This window comes from Rhinopithecus roxellana, chromosome 6 (assembly GCF_007565055.1).
Source record: "Rhinopithecus roxellana isolate Shanxi Qingling chromosome 6, ASM756505v1, whole genome shotgun sequence".
Classification (NCBI taxonomy): Eukaryota; Metazoa; Chordata; class Mammalia; order Primates; family Cercopithecidae; genus Rhinopithecus; species Rhinopithecus roxellana.
In genome coordinates, this window is record NC_044554.1 from 91,509,869 (window position 1) to 91,526,014 (window position 16,146).

The 16,146-nt window shown below is 40.6% G+C and overlaps 1 gene segment (V, D, J or C); it reads right to left on the minus strand.

The window, feature by feature from the left end:
- LOC104662900 overlaps nucleotides 1-16,146 on the minus strand; it is a 117,678-nt gene that overhangs the window by 7,652 nt on the left and 93,880 nt on the right. The window contains 3 exon segments of the C gene segment in view: nucleotides 7,241-7,831; nucleotides 12,624-12,671; nucleotides 15,398-15,445. Of these exon segments, the coding sequence occupies nucleotides 7,689-7,831; nucleotides 12,624-12,671; nucleotides 15,398-15,445 (239 nt within the window).

A 16,146-nucleotide genomic window follows, 5' to 3' on the forward strand; every position in this document is an offset into this window, starting at 1 on the left:
GTGCTAATAGGTTTATGAGTCTTGTGTCACCCTGTTTACACTGAGGAAATGAAACCAAAGGTATTAGCGTCTCTGAATCAGGTGCCTCTGGAAGGTACAGATACTGAATGGAATGTTAGGATCATCTCTGTGCTGCAAGATGTCCTCTGCTTTTCAGAACAGTGTCATGGGAGTGGACTGAAGGTGTAGTGTCTGAGCAGTCCTGGGCATCAGATTCCCAACTCACCTAGTAGCTAATGAACCTTGAGTATCAAATGCAAGGAGCCCCACCTACCCACAGCGTGGAGAGTGTGTTTGATAGTAATCTTGTATGTGTGAAGATGGATATTCTATTTCCATTAGCTGTGGGCTCTTGAAAGTGAGCAAAGTTGGTTGTGGTTTAACTGTCCTCGTTTTGTCTTATAACACCCTAGCCACCTCATGCACAGGCCCAACCGGTAGGGGCCGGTTTGACTTTGAGCATTTTCCATGAATCAACCACATTTGACAGAGCACATAAACAAAAGAAGCCTGAGAAAATAAAACACCATCAGCCACATCAGCACCCTCCCACCACCCACTCTGCCTCCTCCACCACCGCTGCGTTCTGTCTCTACACTGCTGAAGTTCAGGGCAGCCCAGCTTGCATTGGGGAAGGAAATCGCTAAGAAGTGTGAAACCACAGGAGACGTTGCCACATTGCCCAGTACCCCGGCTAGTGATATCAGCCTCACAAAGCCCTTAGTGATCTGAAAGTTTCCTCTCCCAGTGCAGAAATCATTCCAGATTTCTCTATAGAGGCCAGGTATTAGCCCTAAAGAGATTCAATCAATTCATGAGAATCAAGGAGTAGATCTAAATTAAATTTGATCTTTCTTAAGTCTGGTTGTTCTTACTTTGTTTACAAATAGGATTCTCTACTTGGTTTCCAAAAAAACATGTTTCACAGAAACTGAAGCTGATTGTAGGCAAACCAGAAAACCTTCCCAATGTTCGGTAACACATTGTTTTAATTCTAATGTATAAAAATGTTTAAAAGGATTCACTGGAGAAAACAGAAAACACACAATCACTTATCATTTTTTCACCCACCTACCATACATGGAACATTTTGTTTTATCTTTGTCTGCAGAAATACACAGACACACATATAAATGAGTGTCATGCCTATTTGTATTACTACTCAGTAGAAAAAATGATCAAAGGACATGAACAAATATGGTACAGAATAATATAAAATAGACCTTAAACACAAAAAGATGTTTATCTTCACTCACAGTAAGAAAAAAAAAACCACAATGTGGTACTATTTTCACCTGTCAAATTAGCAAAAGCCCAACATTTAGCAGTATGCTGTCAGCTCTCACACACATTGTGGGAGAAGGGCTTAGGGCTATTTCTATGGAGGGCAGGTTGGCGGTATCTACCAGAATTACCAGTGCACATGTTCAAATGACATAAAACACTATTATTCATTTCAGCATTTTTTATAATAGCAAAAGATTGGAACTAAACCAAGGCACTGATTAAAAGTATGTTCACCAGTGAAAAATACCGATATTTAGCCGGGCACGGTGGCTCACGCTTGTAATTCCAGCGCTTTAGAAGGCTGAGGTGGGTGAATAACTTGAGGTCAAAAGTTCGGGACCAGTCTGACTAAACTGGTGAAACCCTGTCTCTACTAAAAACACAAAAATTAGTTGGGCGTGGTGGTGGGAGCCTGTAATCCCAGCTACTCGGGAGGCTGAGGCAGGAGAATCACTTAAACCCAGGAGGCGGAGGTTGCAGTGAGCTGAGATCGGCCACTGCAGTCCAGCCTGGGCGACAGAGCAAGACTGTCTCAAAAACAAAAAAGAAAAATACCTGTAGTGAAGTGCCCCTGTATATAGACATAAAAAGAGCTTTAGGATTTATAAATGAAAAGAGATATGCGGAATAATATATATTGTACACTCCCTGTGTAAGAAGGGGAAATGAGAATATATATACATGTACATGGATACTTACATATGTACATCCATATTTATCTAAATAAAAATTCGAGTGTTTTTGAACCATGTAAATGTTCAAATGTATTTATCTCACAATAGGATTAATAGGATTATGCTATGAATATTATTTTTCAACACCACATCTATTTATTTTCCAGTTTTTAATCTGTTTCCTATTTGCCCCAAGAATACTCATCTCTAATCCTAACGCAACAGAAATGTATATGATGTTACATTAGGATTAGAAACAAGTTCTGTATAGAAATAACTCCAAGAACAGTTTTTGTTTTGTTTTGATTTTAAGAGAGTCTCGCTGGGTCGCCCAGGCTGGAGTGCAGTGGTGCGATCTCGGCTCACTGCAACCTGCATCTCCCAGGTTCAAGCAATTCTCCTGCCTCAGCCTCCCAAGTAGCTGGGATTACAGGTGCACACCACCAAGCCCGGCTAATTTTTTGTATTTTAATAGAGATGGGGTTTCACTGTGTTGCCTAGGCTGGTCTCAAACTCCTAAGCTCAGGCAATCCACTCGCCTCAGCCTCCCAAAATGCTGGTATTACAGGCGTGAGCCACTATGCCTGGCCCAGGAAGAGTTTTTATATTTTATTTTCACATGGAAAATCAGATTTGCTGCAGCCTCAAAACCATGTTTATGTAAAGACAGCAAGTTGCACTTTTTTCTAAATGAGAAATGGGTTAAAGAATCTATACTTTTTGGAAGATGCATATTGGTCTATTTATGAATTTCTGATTGTTCATCTGAGTTAATTTGGGGCTGTTTGAAATAGCACTATCGTGAATGAACATCCTTGCACATAAATCTTGGTACACACCTTTCGTTTCCTTGGGAAACAGATGGGTCCCATGATAAAAACACCTTCCAGGTGGTGTGTGTGCCACCCGTGTGTAGTGGGCTCTGCGATGTTTCCTCACGACTTGCGTGGAGCAGAGCTGGAGTTCAGGTGCTATTTCAGTCACTTGTTGACCTCCACCCTGGCTGCGCATTCGAATTACGAAAAGAGGATTTTCAAAGGCCTGATGGCTGGTCTGTGATAAAGGCTTCCGGAAGGAGAGCCCCTGGTAGGTTGGATAAGGCAGCAGGTCTTAAGTCAGACAGTCCTGGAATCATGTGAACTCTGGGACTCACTCAATGGGTAATTGGGCATATTTTTTTTTTTTTTTTTTTTTTTTTGAGGCGGAGTCTCGCTCTGTCGCCCGGACTGGAGTGCAGTGGCCAGATCTCAGCTCACTGCAAGCTCCGCCTCCCGGGTTTACGCCATTCTCCTGCCTCAGCCTCCCGAGTAGCTGGGACTACAGGCGCCCGCCACCTCGCCCGGCTAGTTTTTTGTATTTTTAGTAGAGACGGGGTTTCACCATGTTAGCCAGGATGGTCTCGATCTCCTGACCTCGTGATCCGCCCGTCTCGGCCTCCCAAAGTGCTGGGATTACAGGCTTGAGCCACCGCGCCCGGCCAATTGGGCATATTTTTTAACCTTGAGACCTGGTTTTCTTATCAGTGAAAGGAACATAATGGCTGTAAGGTGATGCAGTTGAGAGCATTAGAGAGAGAGGACGCAAGCTGCCCAGCCAAATTTCTGGTGCTGAGTAAGTGGTTGGTACTCACTATTCCTCAAACACAACAGAAAAAGCCAACAAATGAAAAAGAACCTAACAAATCATGGTGCAAGCTATGCATCTACTCAAATAACTTTTCATGGCTAATGAAAATCTTGAGTTTCTAGCTGTTGGGCTGAATTATATTGGTGTAGTATCTCTGGTTATCTCTTACTACTCAGAATTCCTCACTGGCAGTTATATAGGACTTTGATTAGTATAATGGGGAAAACATTAATTGTGACCTTGAAAGACCAAAAACCTTCAAAAATGAAATCTATGAGGAAAGAATTCCAAAACAGTAGAAAGAATGCATAATTAGAAATATTTTGAGAACTGTTGAACTGAAGTTTTCCTTCTTGATAGTTGAGAAATATATGGAGTATATATATTTTTTTTTTCATTTTTTTTTTTTTTTTTTCCTTTTTTGAGACAGAGTCTTGCTCTGTCACCTAGGCTGGAATGCAGTGGCACGATCTCGGCTCGCTGCAACCTCCGCCTCCTGGGTTCACGTGATTTTCCTGCCTCAGCCTCCCGAGTAGCTGGGATTACAGGCACACGCCACCACAAGTGGCTAATTTTTGTATTTTTAGTAAAGACAAGGTGTCACCATATTGGAGTTTTTTTTCTTTTTTTATTTGACAAGCGTATGGAGTATGCTAGCTCTGCAGTGATTATTGAGATATGTATTTTTATGTAGAACTGTATAAAACTTTGCCTAATTTTTCCATTGCACACCTGTGGGTGCTGCCTGTTCTGGTACTTATTTTGTCCAACCATGTGCTTCGGTCTTTAATCACAGAAGTCCTATTTGATGGATGGGAGCTCAGCATGTAAAAGTCTTCCCAGCTTTGACAAATTGACAGGTTGGCTTATAACCCTCTAATGATCTGAACAGCATTGGAGCAAGGAGGGGAAATGTGAACAGCCAAAGAGGCAGATTCCTTCCTACTTCGTAGCCTAATAAGGAAGGACATTTTCCATTTTCCTGTTTTAATTGAAACTACAAGTAACCTGTTTTCATCTAAGAGGAAATAACATAGAAGGTAAGAGCAGAGCTCCTGGAGCCAGGCTGCTTGAGTTCAAATTCCAGCCCTGTTTCTTAGTAGCTGTTTGGCTATGGGAAAGTTCTTTAGCCCCCTCTGCCTCAGTTTCCCCATCCATAGAACAGAGATAATTGTACATATAGAATTTTTGTGAGAATTAAATGAGTGAACATGTCCTTAAGCCAGTACCGGGTACATGGTGAGCACTATATGAGTGACTGATATCATTACTTCTTCAAGGTGTTAATCACTGAATTTGCAACTTTAGGTAGAAATCTGAAATTATTTAATCTAAACACATTCTTCTAAAGACAGATGAACTTAGGCAATGTGGGATGGTTAAGAACAAATGGTGTCTGGGTGTGGTGGCTCAAATCTGTAATCCCAGCACTTTGGGAGGCTGAGATGGGCGGATCACCTGAGGTCAGGACTAAGGTTAGCTGAGTGTTGTGGCAGGCACTTGTAATCCCAACTACTTGGGAAGCTGACGCAGGAGAATCGCTTGAACCTGGAGGAGAAGATTGCAGTGAGCCAAGATCGCGTCGCTGCACTCCAGCCTAGGCAACTGAATGAGACTCCATCTCAAAAAAAGGAAAAGAAAGAACAAATGGTACAGCTGTTTAGAGCCAGACCAAGTGGCCAGGGCTCTAACTAGCTGTGAAGTGTGACTAGTATTCCTCCCACACCATGTGGCCTCCCTATATGTGGTAACTGCGCTGTGGTGGAAACATACTGGACCACGAACGAACAATGCATAACCTTCTTCTACCTCCTATCTCAGAAATGCACCTGGGTGTTTCAGAATCTCCTCCAAGCTGATTCTGCAGAGCTCTGGGCCTCTTTAGTCTCTGGAAGGAGCTGGGGTGTCAGAATGCTATACATACCCAGAGAGCACCATGAACCGTCCTGCTGTTCCTGAAACTTACAGTCCATTAGCACCCCCAAAAAGAGCAGCTGCAGATCTAGGGCACACACTCACAGAGGTAGAATTTCCATACTCTTTACAGCCAGGGAAGCAAGTATGGTAATTCCAGAGTAGGTGAATTTTACCCAAAGAGAAAAATCAAATGGGAAATTAGTGACAAACCAGTGGCCTGGAGTATAGATAAGGAGAAAACACAGGTGCGCCATTATTTCCTTAAGAAAATTCTCATTGACTCCGGGGAGGATAACTTAAGTAAAGAAAGTTTTGTTTTTGTTTTCTCCAGTTGAAAGTCAGTGAAAGGAAAGACATGATGTTGGATAAATATGTGTGTGTGTATGTCTCTAAATATATGGGCTCTGGGTTCACAGAGACCTAGCTTTAAATTATGACTATTACTTTAAAAATAGTGACCTTGAGCAGATAATTTAATCTTTCTAATCTATAAACTGTGAGCCTTAATTGTACTGACCTCAACTGGCTCATCAAGGATTTTTGGATGCCTAGTGCATAGTAGGCACTCACTGAGTCCCTATTCCCACCACCTAACCTCTCTGCGGAGAGGTAAGACTAGAGATAACTGTTAGTGCTTTTGCATATGTATGGAATCTACTGTGTGAAAGGAAAATAAATACTCGGGACCCCAATTCACCATGCTATGTTTTAGAAAAAAATAAGCCAAAAGCCGGGTCATGCGAGAAGCTCTCTTTCCTTTTGTGCCTAAACAGAGAGCTATAGATGAAAGGTCAAATAGCTCCAGAGGTAGCTACTCTATGTTCACCATATCTTATGTAAAGTGCTGATTTACTGAGCACAACATGAACACATCATTGGCAGTTCCCCTGCCTGCTCCCTTGCTCTTGCAACATGTGGATTGTTATACCCTCCCTCTTTCCCCTCCAGCCCACTTTTCGTTTTTAAATATTGAGGCCCTCAAATTCATCTTTGGAGTAAAGGCACAGACCATAGACAGTTTCTGGGATTCCATGTTATTTTCTTCTGGGTGTGCCCTTAATCTAGGCAAAATAAACTTCTAAGTTGATTGGGCCTGTGCCAGATACTTTTTGGTTTATTACTGTCTCTAGAGTAGAGCTACCAACAGTGCACGCCGACACGGTGGAGGGCTTGCATGTGCCAGGTGCTATTAACTCACCTAATCCACATAACTACAGGAAACAGGGCATTACAACTTCATTTTACATGAGGAGATTATGGCACATAGAGTTCCTGGAACTCACCTGAGGTCACACAGGTACTAAACACCATACCCAGGATTCCTGGGACCAGAGAGCATGTGCTGAGCCTCTCCATCACGCTGCCTCTCTGGTGTTAGGGCAGCTCTCCTGGGGGTATCCTGAGGATCAGGAAACAGGGTGTCTGCGAAACACTCTAGAGCTGAGCTCGCACGGTACGCGTCACAGGAGATGGTGTCCTGTTGCCTCTGGAATGTCCTAAACCAACTTAATCTGGTGACTCTGGTGACTTTTAAAACAGAAGCCACATGGGCTCCTTCATTTGGTTATGATTCCTCTTAGAAGGTGTCATAGACACCATCTCAGGGAAAGAAATAGAAATGGGATGTTGGACCATTCTTACAACCAATACAGAATTCCATAGCCCAATTGCCATGAGGTTTCTTACCTTGGATTTTCAATTCGATATCATCCAATTAAAATACACATGCACAAAAGTCAACTTTTCATTATTTTAAATTTATTTTGCCTGTTAGGAAAAATACACCATGTAATTCAACTAGCAAAGAAGGCTGCTTCAGGGCGTGTCAAATGAAAGGCTTCCAGGCAGTTAGATCTGATTAAAGAACACTAAGGGAGGGACAAGGCTAGAAGCCGCGGACTGTCTACACCATGGCAGTGGCTATTTGGGTTGGCTGGAGGAGCTGTGGAGAATATGGAGAGAGTGGTGCTGGAGACTGCCATGGCTATTCCTCATTGTCATCACAGACTGAGGTTTTCCGTGCGCCCACTGGTTTGAAAACCATTCTACAACAATGATAGAATAGTACACACATGAGAAGTGAAATAGCTCAAACCCAGAAAGAAAGCCCAACTAGATCCTCAGAAGACACTTCTAGGGACAATAACCGATGAGGAAAAGATGGCGTCCTTGTGCCACCGTCTGTTAGGGTCTCTCTCCATTGCAGCAGACAGCCGTTCTTCTAAGCAGACAGACGGCGATGATGGCAAAATAGACCTCACTCTTGACGAGCAGGAGGAGGTACATGTAATATGCAGAGGTGTTTGTGAGCTGCAGCAGTAGTGCATCTAAGAGAAATGTCACATGTTCTTTTTACAGAATAAGACATGTTAATGGGAGAGGGGTTCACAAATACTTATTTCTGATGATTTACATTGAAGTGATATTCTACCACCACCAAAACCTAAAAGTAAACATCTACTGCTACCACCACCACCACCAAGAGTCAGATAAGTCAGAATTCAGCTTTTAAGTTGATTAACAACCTCTGCTAAATTCACGTAGAACATTCCAAGCTATTAAAAAGTAAGGTTGCATTGTAGGAAAGCAAAGAAAGTGGTTAATCCAGATTCGCCGATGTGTTAGGTAGTTGTGGCACACTCAGCTGTCTTTCCTAAATGTCTCTGATTATGGCTATGCTATTATGGGGTGATTGCATTTAATATTATTTGGGGTTTTGCAAGATATATATGCTGTCAAGGAATAAGTAAAGACAGTGGGGGTGGACCACCAGTGGCTACTCAATGAGCTACAAGGCTGAGTCTCTGCCTGCAGAAATTTCCATTTTACATGTTTTGTCTTCATGATGTCAGAACTCCAGAAACATCAGTACTCGGTGTGGAAAAGTGATGTGTTCATAACTCCCACCCTTCGTCAAGTGAGGTGTTACTGCCCCTCCTTGACTGGTGTGGCAGCTTAAGTCAGAGGCCCTTGGTACTGGAAATGGAAGAAAGTTCAGCAGGGCTAGAGCCAATGCTTCCAGTCACGTTCTTTGTGCATATGTAGAGAGAAAAGGCCAGAAACAAGTACTCATTCTGCGTCTGCTAAATGAGATACCCTATGCTAGACATCTCACATTCAGGCTCTTATCTCTTCAATAACTGTAAATCTGGTGTAATTATTCTTGGTTGGGTGATGAGAAAAATGTGACTCACAAAATGTAGGTCACTTACACCTAATCATTAAAAGAGCTGGAGTGAAAGTCCACTCTGCAAAGCCCATGCACCCACCCATCCCCACATTATGTCCTTTTTGCTTTGGGTCCCTGGCTTTGTAATTTCTTGCTATCTGACTCTACTGTAGAAAAAGAACAGAAAACTTAGTAACTGCATGAATTCTTGGTTTGGTGTCCTGATTTGAAATTCCAGGCCTAGCTGTGTGACTTGTATAAGGGATTTTTATAATTATTTACTGTAAAGGGACTATAAAATGGGAGAAAAAAATATTGTACCACTTTATAGGAGTATTAAGAGGATTAAACTAGAAAATGCAGAACAAGCCCTTCTGTGTAAAAAGCGCTTGATAAACACTAGTTCGTGTTATTAGCTACTAGCAAAGACCAAAGACTAAAACAAAACTACTCGAGAAGCAACATGGTATCATGTTTCCCCCAGTCATTAAAACAAAAGACACAAAGCCGGGCACAGTGGCTCACACCTGTAATCCCAGCACCTTGGGAGGTCGAGGGGGCATATCACGAGGTCAGGAATTCAAGACCATCCTGGCCAACATGGTGAAACCCCGTCTCTATTAAAAATAAAAAATTAGCCAGGCATGGTGGTGTGCACCTGTAGTCCCATCTACTCGAGAAGCGTGGCTGGAGAATTGCTTGAACCCAGAAGGCAGAGGTTATGGTGGGCCGAGACCGTGCCACTGCACTCCAGCCTGGGCAACAGAGCAAGACTCCATCTCAATACAAACAAACAAAAAAAAGACACATGGTGGAATAAAGTCTGTTTTTTTGCAATAATTTTTGAAATAACCGAAAGTGTATCACTCTAATTTACAGTCATCTCATACCTGAAGCAGTAGTTAGGTTTGTTAATACAACTCCTAGAAAAGGAGGGACTAATTTAAAATATCACTAGGTCCATTCTGCAGCATCCAACCTAGCAAAATCTTTTCTCTGATTTTTGAAACAAGAGAAGTTCAAAGGTTAAAATGATCAGGAGGAAATAAAGAACACAAAAACTCACCATTTGCATCTTCTGAATAATTGTCTTTGGGATCCACTGTGGTGACATCTAGAAGAATGAGAGCAAGTACTAGTCAATTGTTCATGCCCATTATTTGTCAAGGGGTGTGTGTGTGTGTGTGTGTGTGTCTGTGTTCGTGTGTAATTAAATGAATATTTATAACATCTATCAACAGAGAGGCAGGAAGACAGTTATTAAAAATATGGGCCCACAATCCCAGAAATAATTGGTCTGATTCTGTGTAATTAGGTAGAGCTAATTCAAATATTACGTTTTTGCACATCAAGATGTTGAAATTCATGAAGAATAGTTTTTTTCCTTTTTTATCACAACTGGAGTGTAATTTCCAAGAACATTTGGTCTGCCTTCTGTATTCATAGCTCCTAGCATGGTGCCTTTTTATTTATCAAAAACAGACCACAAAGTATATTTTTCATAAATACTTGTTCAATGGAAAAATAAACAGAACAAGTGGCTACTTTACAGCCTTCAGCACACACTGCTGACCTGAAATCAGCAAAAAAAGAATAGTTTTGAGTTTTTTGTTTGTTTGTTTGTTTTGAGGGAGGGTGTCACTGTTGCCCAGGCTGGAGTGGAGTATAGTGCGGTGTCATCACGGCTCACTGAAGCCTCAGACTGCCCATGTTCAGGAGATCCTCCCATCTCAGCCTCGTGAGTAGCTGGGAGTACAGGCAAACAGCAACACACCCAGCTAATTTATGTACTTTTTGTAGAAACAGGGTTTTGCCATGTTGCCCAGGCTGGTTTCGAACTCCTGGGCTCAAGCAATCTTCCTGCCTTGTCCTCCCAAAATGCTGGGATTACAGGGATAAGACACCACACCGGGCCAAGAATTCTTTCAGTCCTAGAATCCACAACGGAATCTTACATGTTTGAAGGAGTCTGGCTTAGAAAAATTTCTCATCTAAGCAGAAAAAAACAGTCATTCCTTTCCAAATCATGCATGTCCCCAACGTCTTGAGCAAGTACCCACAATTTTCTGGAGGTACAGTGTTTCTAGACATAACAACAACAATGTTACCAAAAGCTAATATCTACTGAGTGCTCGTTATTGTCTCAGGCACTATGTTAAATGCTTCCTATGCATTTTTTTGTTTGTTTAATTTCCCAATAACACTGAAGTGAGTTGTATTATGTACGGCCCCATGTTCTGAATGAGGAAATACAGTTTTAAAAGTGCAGGCAACTTGCCAAGAGTTGTATCAGTGAACAGCAGAGCCAGTATTGAGACAATAGTTGTAGGGGAAGAAAAGAAATTGGACATTTGAAAAGCAGTTAGTAGAAAAAATCCACAGAAATAGATAGAAAGTGATTTATAAAGAGACTATATAATGTCACCATTGTGTACTCTAAGAAAATCTCTTTGAGTATGTTAATTACTCTCAGCAAACGGTCTTTTTTATTACAGGAGCTCAGCATTTCAGTGCAATTCTTTCTGGGACTAGAAAGAGATGGGCCAAGCCACACTGATAGTTCTCTGAATAAAATCTGAGGTGAGACTTGAATTTATCTGTGAATTTTTTTTTTTAAAGGAAGATGCAAACATGCATACAAAGACAACGTATTTTTAAACAGAAGAAAACAGAGTCGCATTGGTGTTTGGGTTTATTATTTTTCTAGTAGATGTGTTCTGATCTATATGGATATGACTCTGGTGTGCAATTTATGCACTGAGATCTTTATTTCATGTATTCTAAAAAAATGGACTTGAAGTATGGGTTTTGGGTAAGTCTCACGAATGCAAATGTTAGTTATCATGTCTGCATGCCCAAATATCTTTAAGAGCTGACTTTAATGGGTTTTCAGTGTCTTTTTATTTTCCTTAGGGTGACTTTATTTATTAAAAGATAAATAAAAATGACTATCACTTATTTCCATGCATTGATTGAGGTAAAAAGAATAAAGCAACTATTCCCAATAATAAAATCTCTAAGTGTATCCTGAGTTCTCTTTCTCTCAGTCAAGGTTGGTTGCAAATGTGGAACAGATTAGTTTGATCTCCTTCAAAAGCAGTTCATTGATTATATAATATGATCACTTCCATGTTATATTTTTAGCTTTTCTCAGAAAAACAAACTTCCGAGAAAAAGCATAGAAATCTACTGTAGAATGACATTAAGACAAGTGTCCTCCTTAATGTAGTTGCCTTGAGAAGTGCATGAAAGACAGTTTACTTTTAGACTGGGCTCAGTGACTCACGTCCGTAATCCCAGCACTTCAGGAGGCTGAGGGGGCAGATCACGAGGTCAGGAATTCTAGACCAGCCTGGCCAACTTGGTGAAACCCAGTCTCTACTAAAACTACAAAGGTTACCCAGACATGGTAGCATGCGCCTTTAGTCCCAGGTACTTGAGAAACTGATGCAGGATAATCGTTTGAACTCCAGAGGCAGAAGTTGTAGTGAGGCGAGATTGCATCAATACATTGCAACCTGTCCAACAGATTGAGACTCCGTCTCGAAAAGAAAGAAAGAAAGAAAGAAAGAAAGAAAGAAAGAAAGAAAGAAAGAAAGAAAGAAAGAAAGAAAGAAAGAAAGAAAGAAAGAAAGAAAGAAAGAAAGAAAGAAAGAAAGAAAGAAAGAGAAAGAAGGAAAGAAAGAAAGAAAGAAAGACACATGGATGAATGGATGAATAAAGTCTGTTTTTTGAAATAACTAAAAGCATATCACTGTACCCTTCAATTTACAGTCATCTCATACCCAAAGCAGTAGTTAGGTTTGTTAATACAACTCCTAGAAAAGGAGGGACTAATTTAAAATATCACTAGGTTCATTCTGCAGCATCCAACCTAGCAAAATCCATTCCCTGATTTTTCAAGCCAGAGAAGTCCTGATCAGGAGGAAATAAAAAACACAAAAACTTACCATTTGCATCTTCTGAATAATTGCCTTTGGGATCCACTGTGGTGACATCTAGAAGAATGAGAGCAAGTACTAGTCAATTGTTCATGCCCATTATTTGTCAAGGGGGGTGTGTGTATGTGTCTGAGTGTGTGTCTGTGTCTGTGTGTAATTAAATGAATGTCTATAAACCCTGTCAAGTTTTTATAGGCAAGAGACAAGAGGCCAGTTATTAAAAATATGAGCCCACAATCCCAGAAATAATTGGTCTGATTCTATGTAATTAGGTAGATCTAATTGATATATTATGTTTTTACACATCAAGATGCTAAAGTTCATGAAGAACACGTTTTTCCTTTTTTATTCCAACTAGAGTGTAGTATCCAAGAACATTTGGTTTTCCTTCTGTATGCATAGCTCCTTAGCACAGTGCCTGCCACAAAGTATGTTTTTGATCAATACTTTTTCAGTGGAAAAATAAACAGAACAAGTGACTCCTTTACAGTCTTCAGCACACACTGCTGACCTGAAATCAGCAAAAAAAAAAAAAACCCTACATAATTTTGTGATTTTTTTTGAGGCAGCATCTCACTGTCGCCCTGGCTGGAGTGGAGTATAGTGCGGTGTCATCACAGCTTACTGAAGCTTCAAACTGCCCAGTGTCAGGTGATCCTCCCATCTCAGCCTCCCGAGTATTTGGGAGTGCAGGCACTCACCGCTACGCCCAGCTAATCTATGTACTTTTTGTAGAGACAGGGTTTTGCCATGTTGCCCAGGCTGGTTTCGAACTCCTGGGCTCAAGCAATCTTCCTGCCTTGTCCTCCCAAAATGCTGGGATTACAGGGATAAGACACCACACTGTGCCAAGAATTCTTTCAGTCCTAGAATCCACAACAGAATCTTACAATGTTTGAAAGAGTCTAGTTCAGAAAAATTTCTCACCTAAGGAGAAAAAAGCAGTCGTACCTTTTGAAGTCATGCATATTCCCAATGTCCCCAGCAAGTACCCATGATTTTCTGGAGGTACAGTGCTTCTGGACATAACAACAATATTAACAAAAGCTAATATCTACTAAGTGTTCATTACTGTCTCAGGTGCTGTGCTAAATGCTTCCCATGCATTTTTTCTTTAACTTCCCAATAACACAGAAGTGAGTTGAATTATGTATGGCCCCATGTTCTGAATGTGGAAATAAAGTTTAAAAAGTGCAGGCAACTTGCCGAGAGTCATATCAGTGAACAGCAGAGCCAGTATTCAGACAGTAGTCGTAGGGGAAGAAAAGAAATTAGACATGTGAAAAGTACTCTGTAGAAATAATTCACAGAAATAGATAGGAAGTCATTTATAAAGAGACAATATAATGTCACCATTGTGTACTCTTAAGAAAATCTCTTTCAGTATGTTAATTATTCTCAGCAAATGGTCATTTTCATTATAGGAACTCAGCATTTCAGTGCAATTCTTTCTGGGACTAGAAAGAGATGGGCCAAGCCACACTGATAGTTCTCTGAATAAAACCTGAGGCGAGCCTTGAATTTATCTGTGATGTTTAAAAAAAAAAAACAAAGAAAAGGAAGACGCAATCATGCAAACAAAGACAACATATTTTACAACAGAAGTAAACAGAATTGCATTGGCGTTTGGGTTTATTATTTTTCTAGTAGATGTGTTCTTGTCTATATGGATATGACTCTGGTGTGCAATTTTATGTACTCACTGAGATCTTTATTTCATGTATTCTAAAAGAATGGACCTGAGGTATGGGTTTTGGGTAAGTCTCACGAATGCAAATGTTAGTTATCATGTCTGCATGCCCAAATATCTTTAAGAGCTGACTTTAATGGGTTTTCAGTGTCTTTTTATTTTCCTTAGAGTAACTTTATTTATTAAAAGATAAATAAAAATGACTATCACTTATTTCCATGCATTGATTGAGGTAAAAAGAATAAAGTAACTATTCCCGGTAATAAAATCTCTAAGTGTATCCTGAGTTCTCTCTCTCTTAATCAAGGTTGGTTGCAAATGTGGAACAGATTAGTTTGATCTCCTTCAAAAGCAGTTCATTGATTATATAATATGATCACTTCCATGTTATATTTTTAGCTTTTCTCAGAAAAACAAACTTCCAAGAAAGGGCATGGAAATCTACTGTAGAATGACATTAAGAGACATGTTCTCCTTAACATAGTTGCCTTGAGAAGGGCATGAAAGACATTTCACTTTTAGACTGGGCGCAGTGACTCACATCTGTAATCCCAGCACTTTGGAAGGCTGAGGCGGGCAGATCACTTGAGGTCAGGAGTGCGAGACCAGCCTGGCCAACTTAGTGAAACCCAGGGTCTACTAAAAATACAAAGATGACCCAGACATGGTGGCGTGTGCCTGTAGTCCCAGCTACTTGAGAAGCTGAGGCAGGAGAATGGCTTTAACTAGGGAATCGGAGGTTGTGGTGAGTGAAGATCACGCCACTGCACTCCAGCCTGGGCAACAGAGCGAGACTTCATCTCAAAAAAAAAAAAAAAAAAAAAAAAAAAAAAAAAGACACATGGATGAATAAAGTCTGTTTGTTGAAATAATTGAAAGCAAAACTCTATACCCTTCAATTTACAGTCATCTCAAACTCAAAGCAGTGGTTAGGTTTGTTAATAGAACTCCTGGAAAATGAGGGACTAATTTAAAGTATCACTAGGTCCATTCTGCAGCACCCAACCTAGCAAAATCTATTCCCTGATTTTTCAAACCAGAGAAGTTCAAAAGTTAAAATGATCAGGAGGAAATAAAAAACACAAAAACTTACCATTTGCATCTTTTGAATAACTGTCTTTGGGATCCACTGTGGTGACATCTAGAAGAATGAGAGCAAGTACTAGTTAATTTTTCATGCCCATTATTTGTCAAGCTGTGTGTGTGTGTGTGTGTGTGTGTGTGTGCGTGTGCGTGTGTAATTAAATGAATATTTATAAAACCTGTTACAGAGAGGCAGGAGGACAGTTATTAAAAATATGAGCTCACAATCCCAGAAATAATTGGTCTGATTCTATGTAATTAGGTAGATCTAATTCATATATTATGCTTTTGCACATCAAGATGTTGAAGTTTGTGAAGAATACATTTTTCCTTTTTTATCACAACTGGAGTGTAGTATCCAAGAACATTTGGTTTTCCTTCTGTATGCATAGCTCCTAGCACAGTGCCTGCCACAAAATACGTTTCTGATAAATACTTGTTCAGTGGAAAATAAAGAGAACAAGTGGCTCCTTTACAGCCTTCAGCACACACTGCTGACAGGAAATCAGCAAAAAGAATAAATTTGAATTTTTTTTTTTTTTTGAGGCACGGTCTCACTCTCAGCCAGGCTGGAGTGGAGTATAATATGCTGTCATCACGGCTCACTGAAACCTCAACCTCTCCAGGGTCAGGTGATCCTCCCATCTCAGCCTCCTGAGTAGCTGGGAGTACAGGCACTCAGTACCATGAGCAGCTAATGTTTGTATTTTTTGTAGAGACAGGGTTTTGCCATGTTGCCCAGGTTGGTTTCAAACTCCT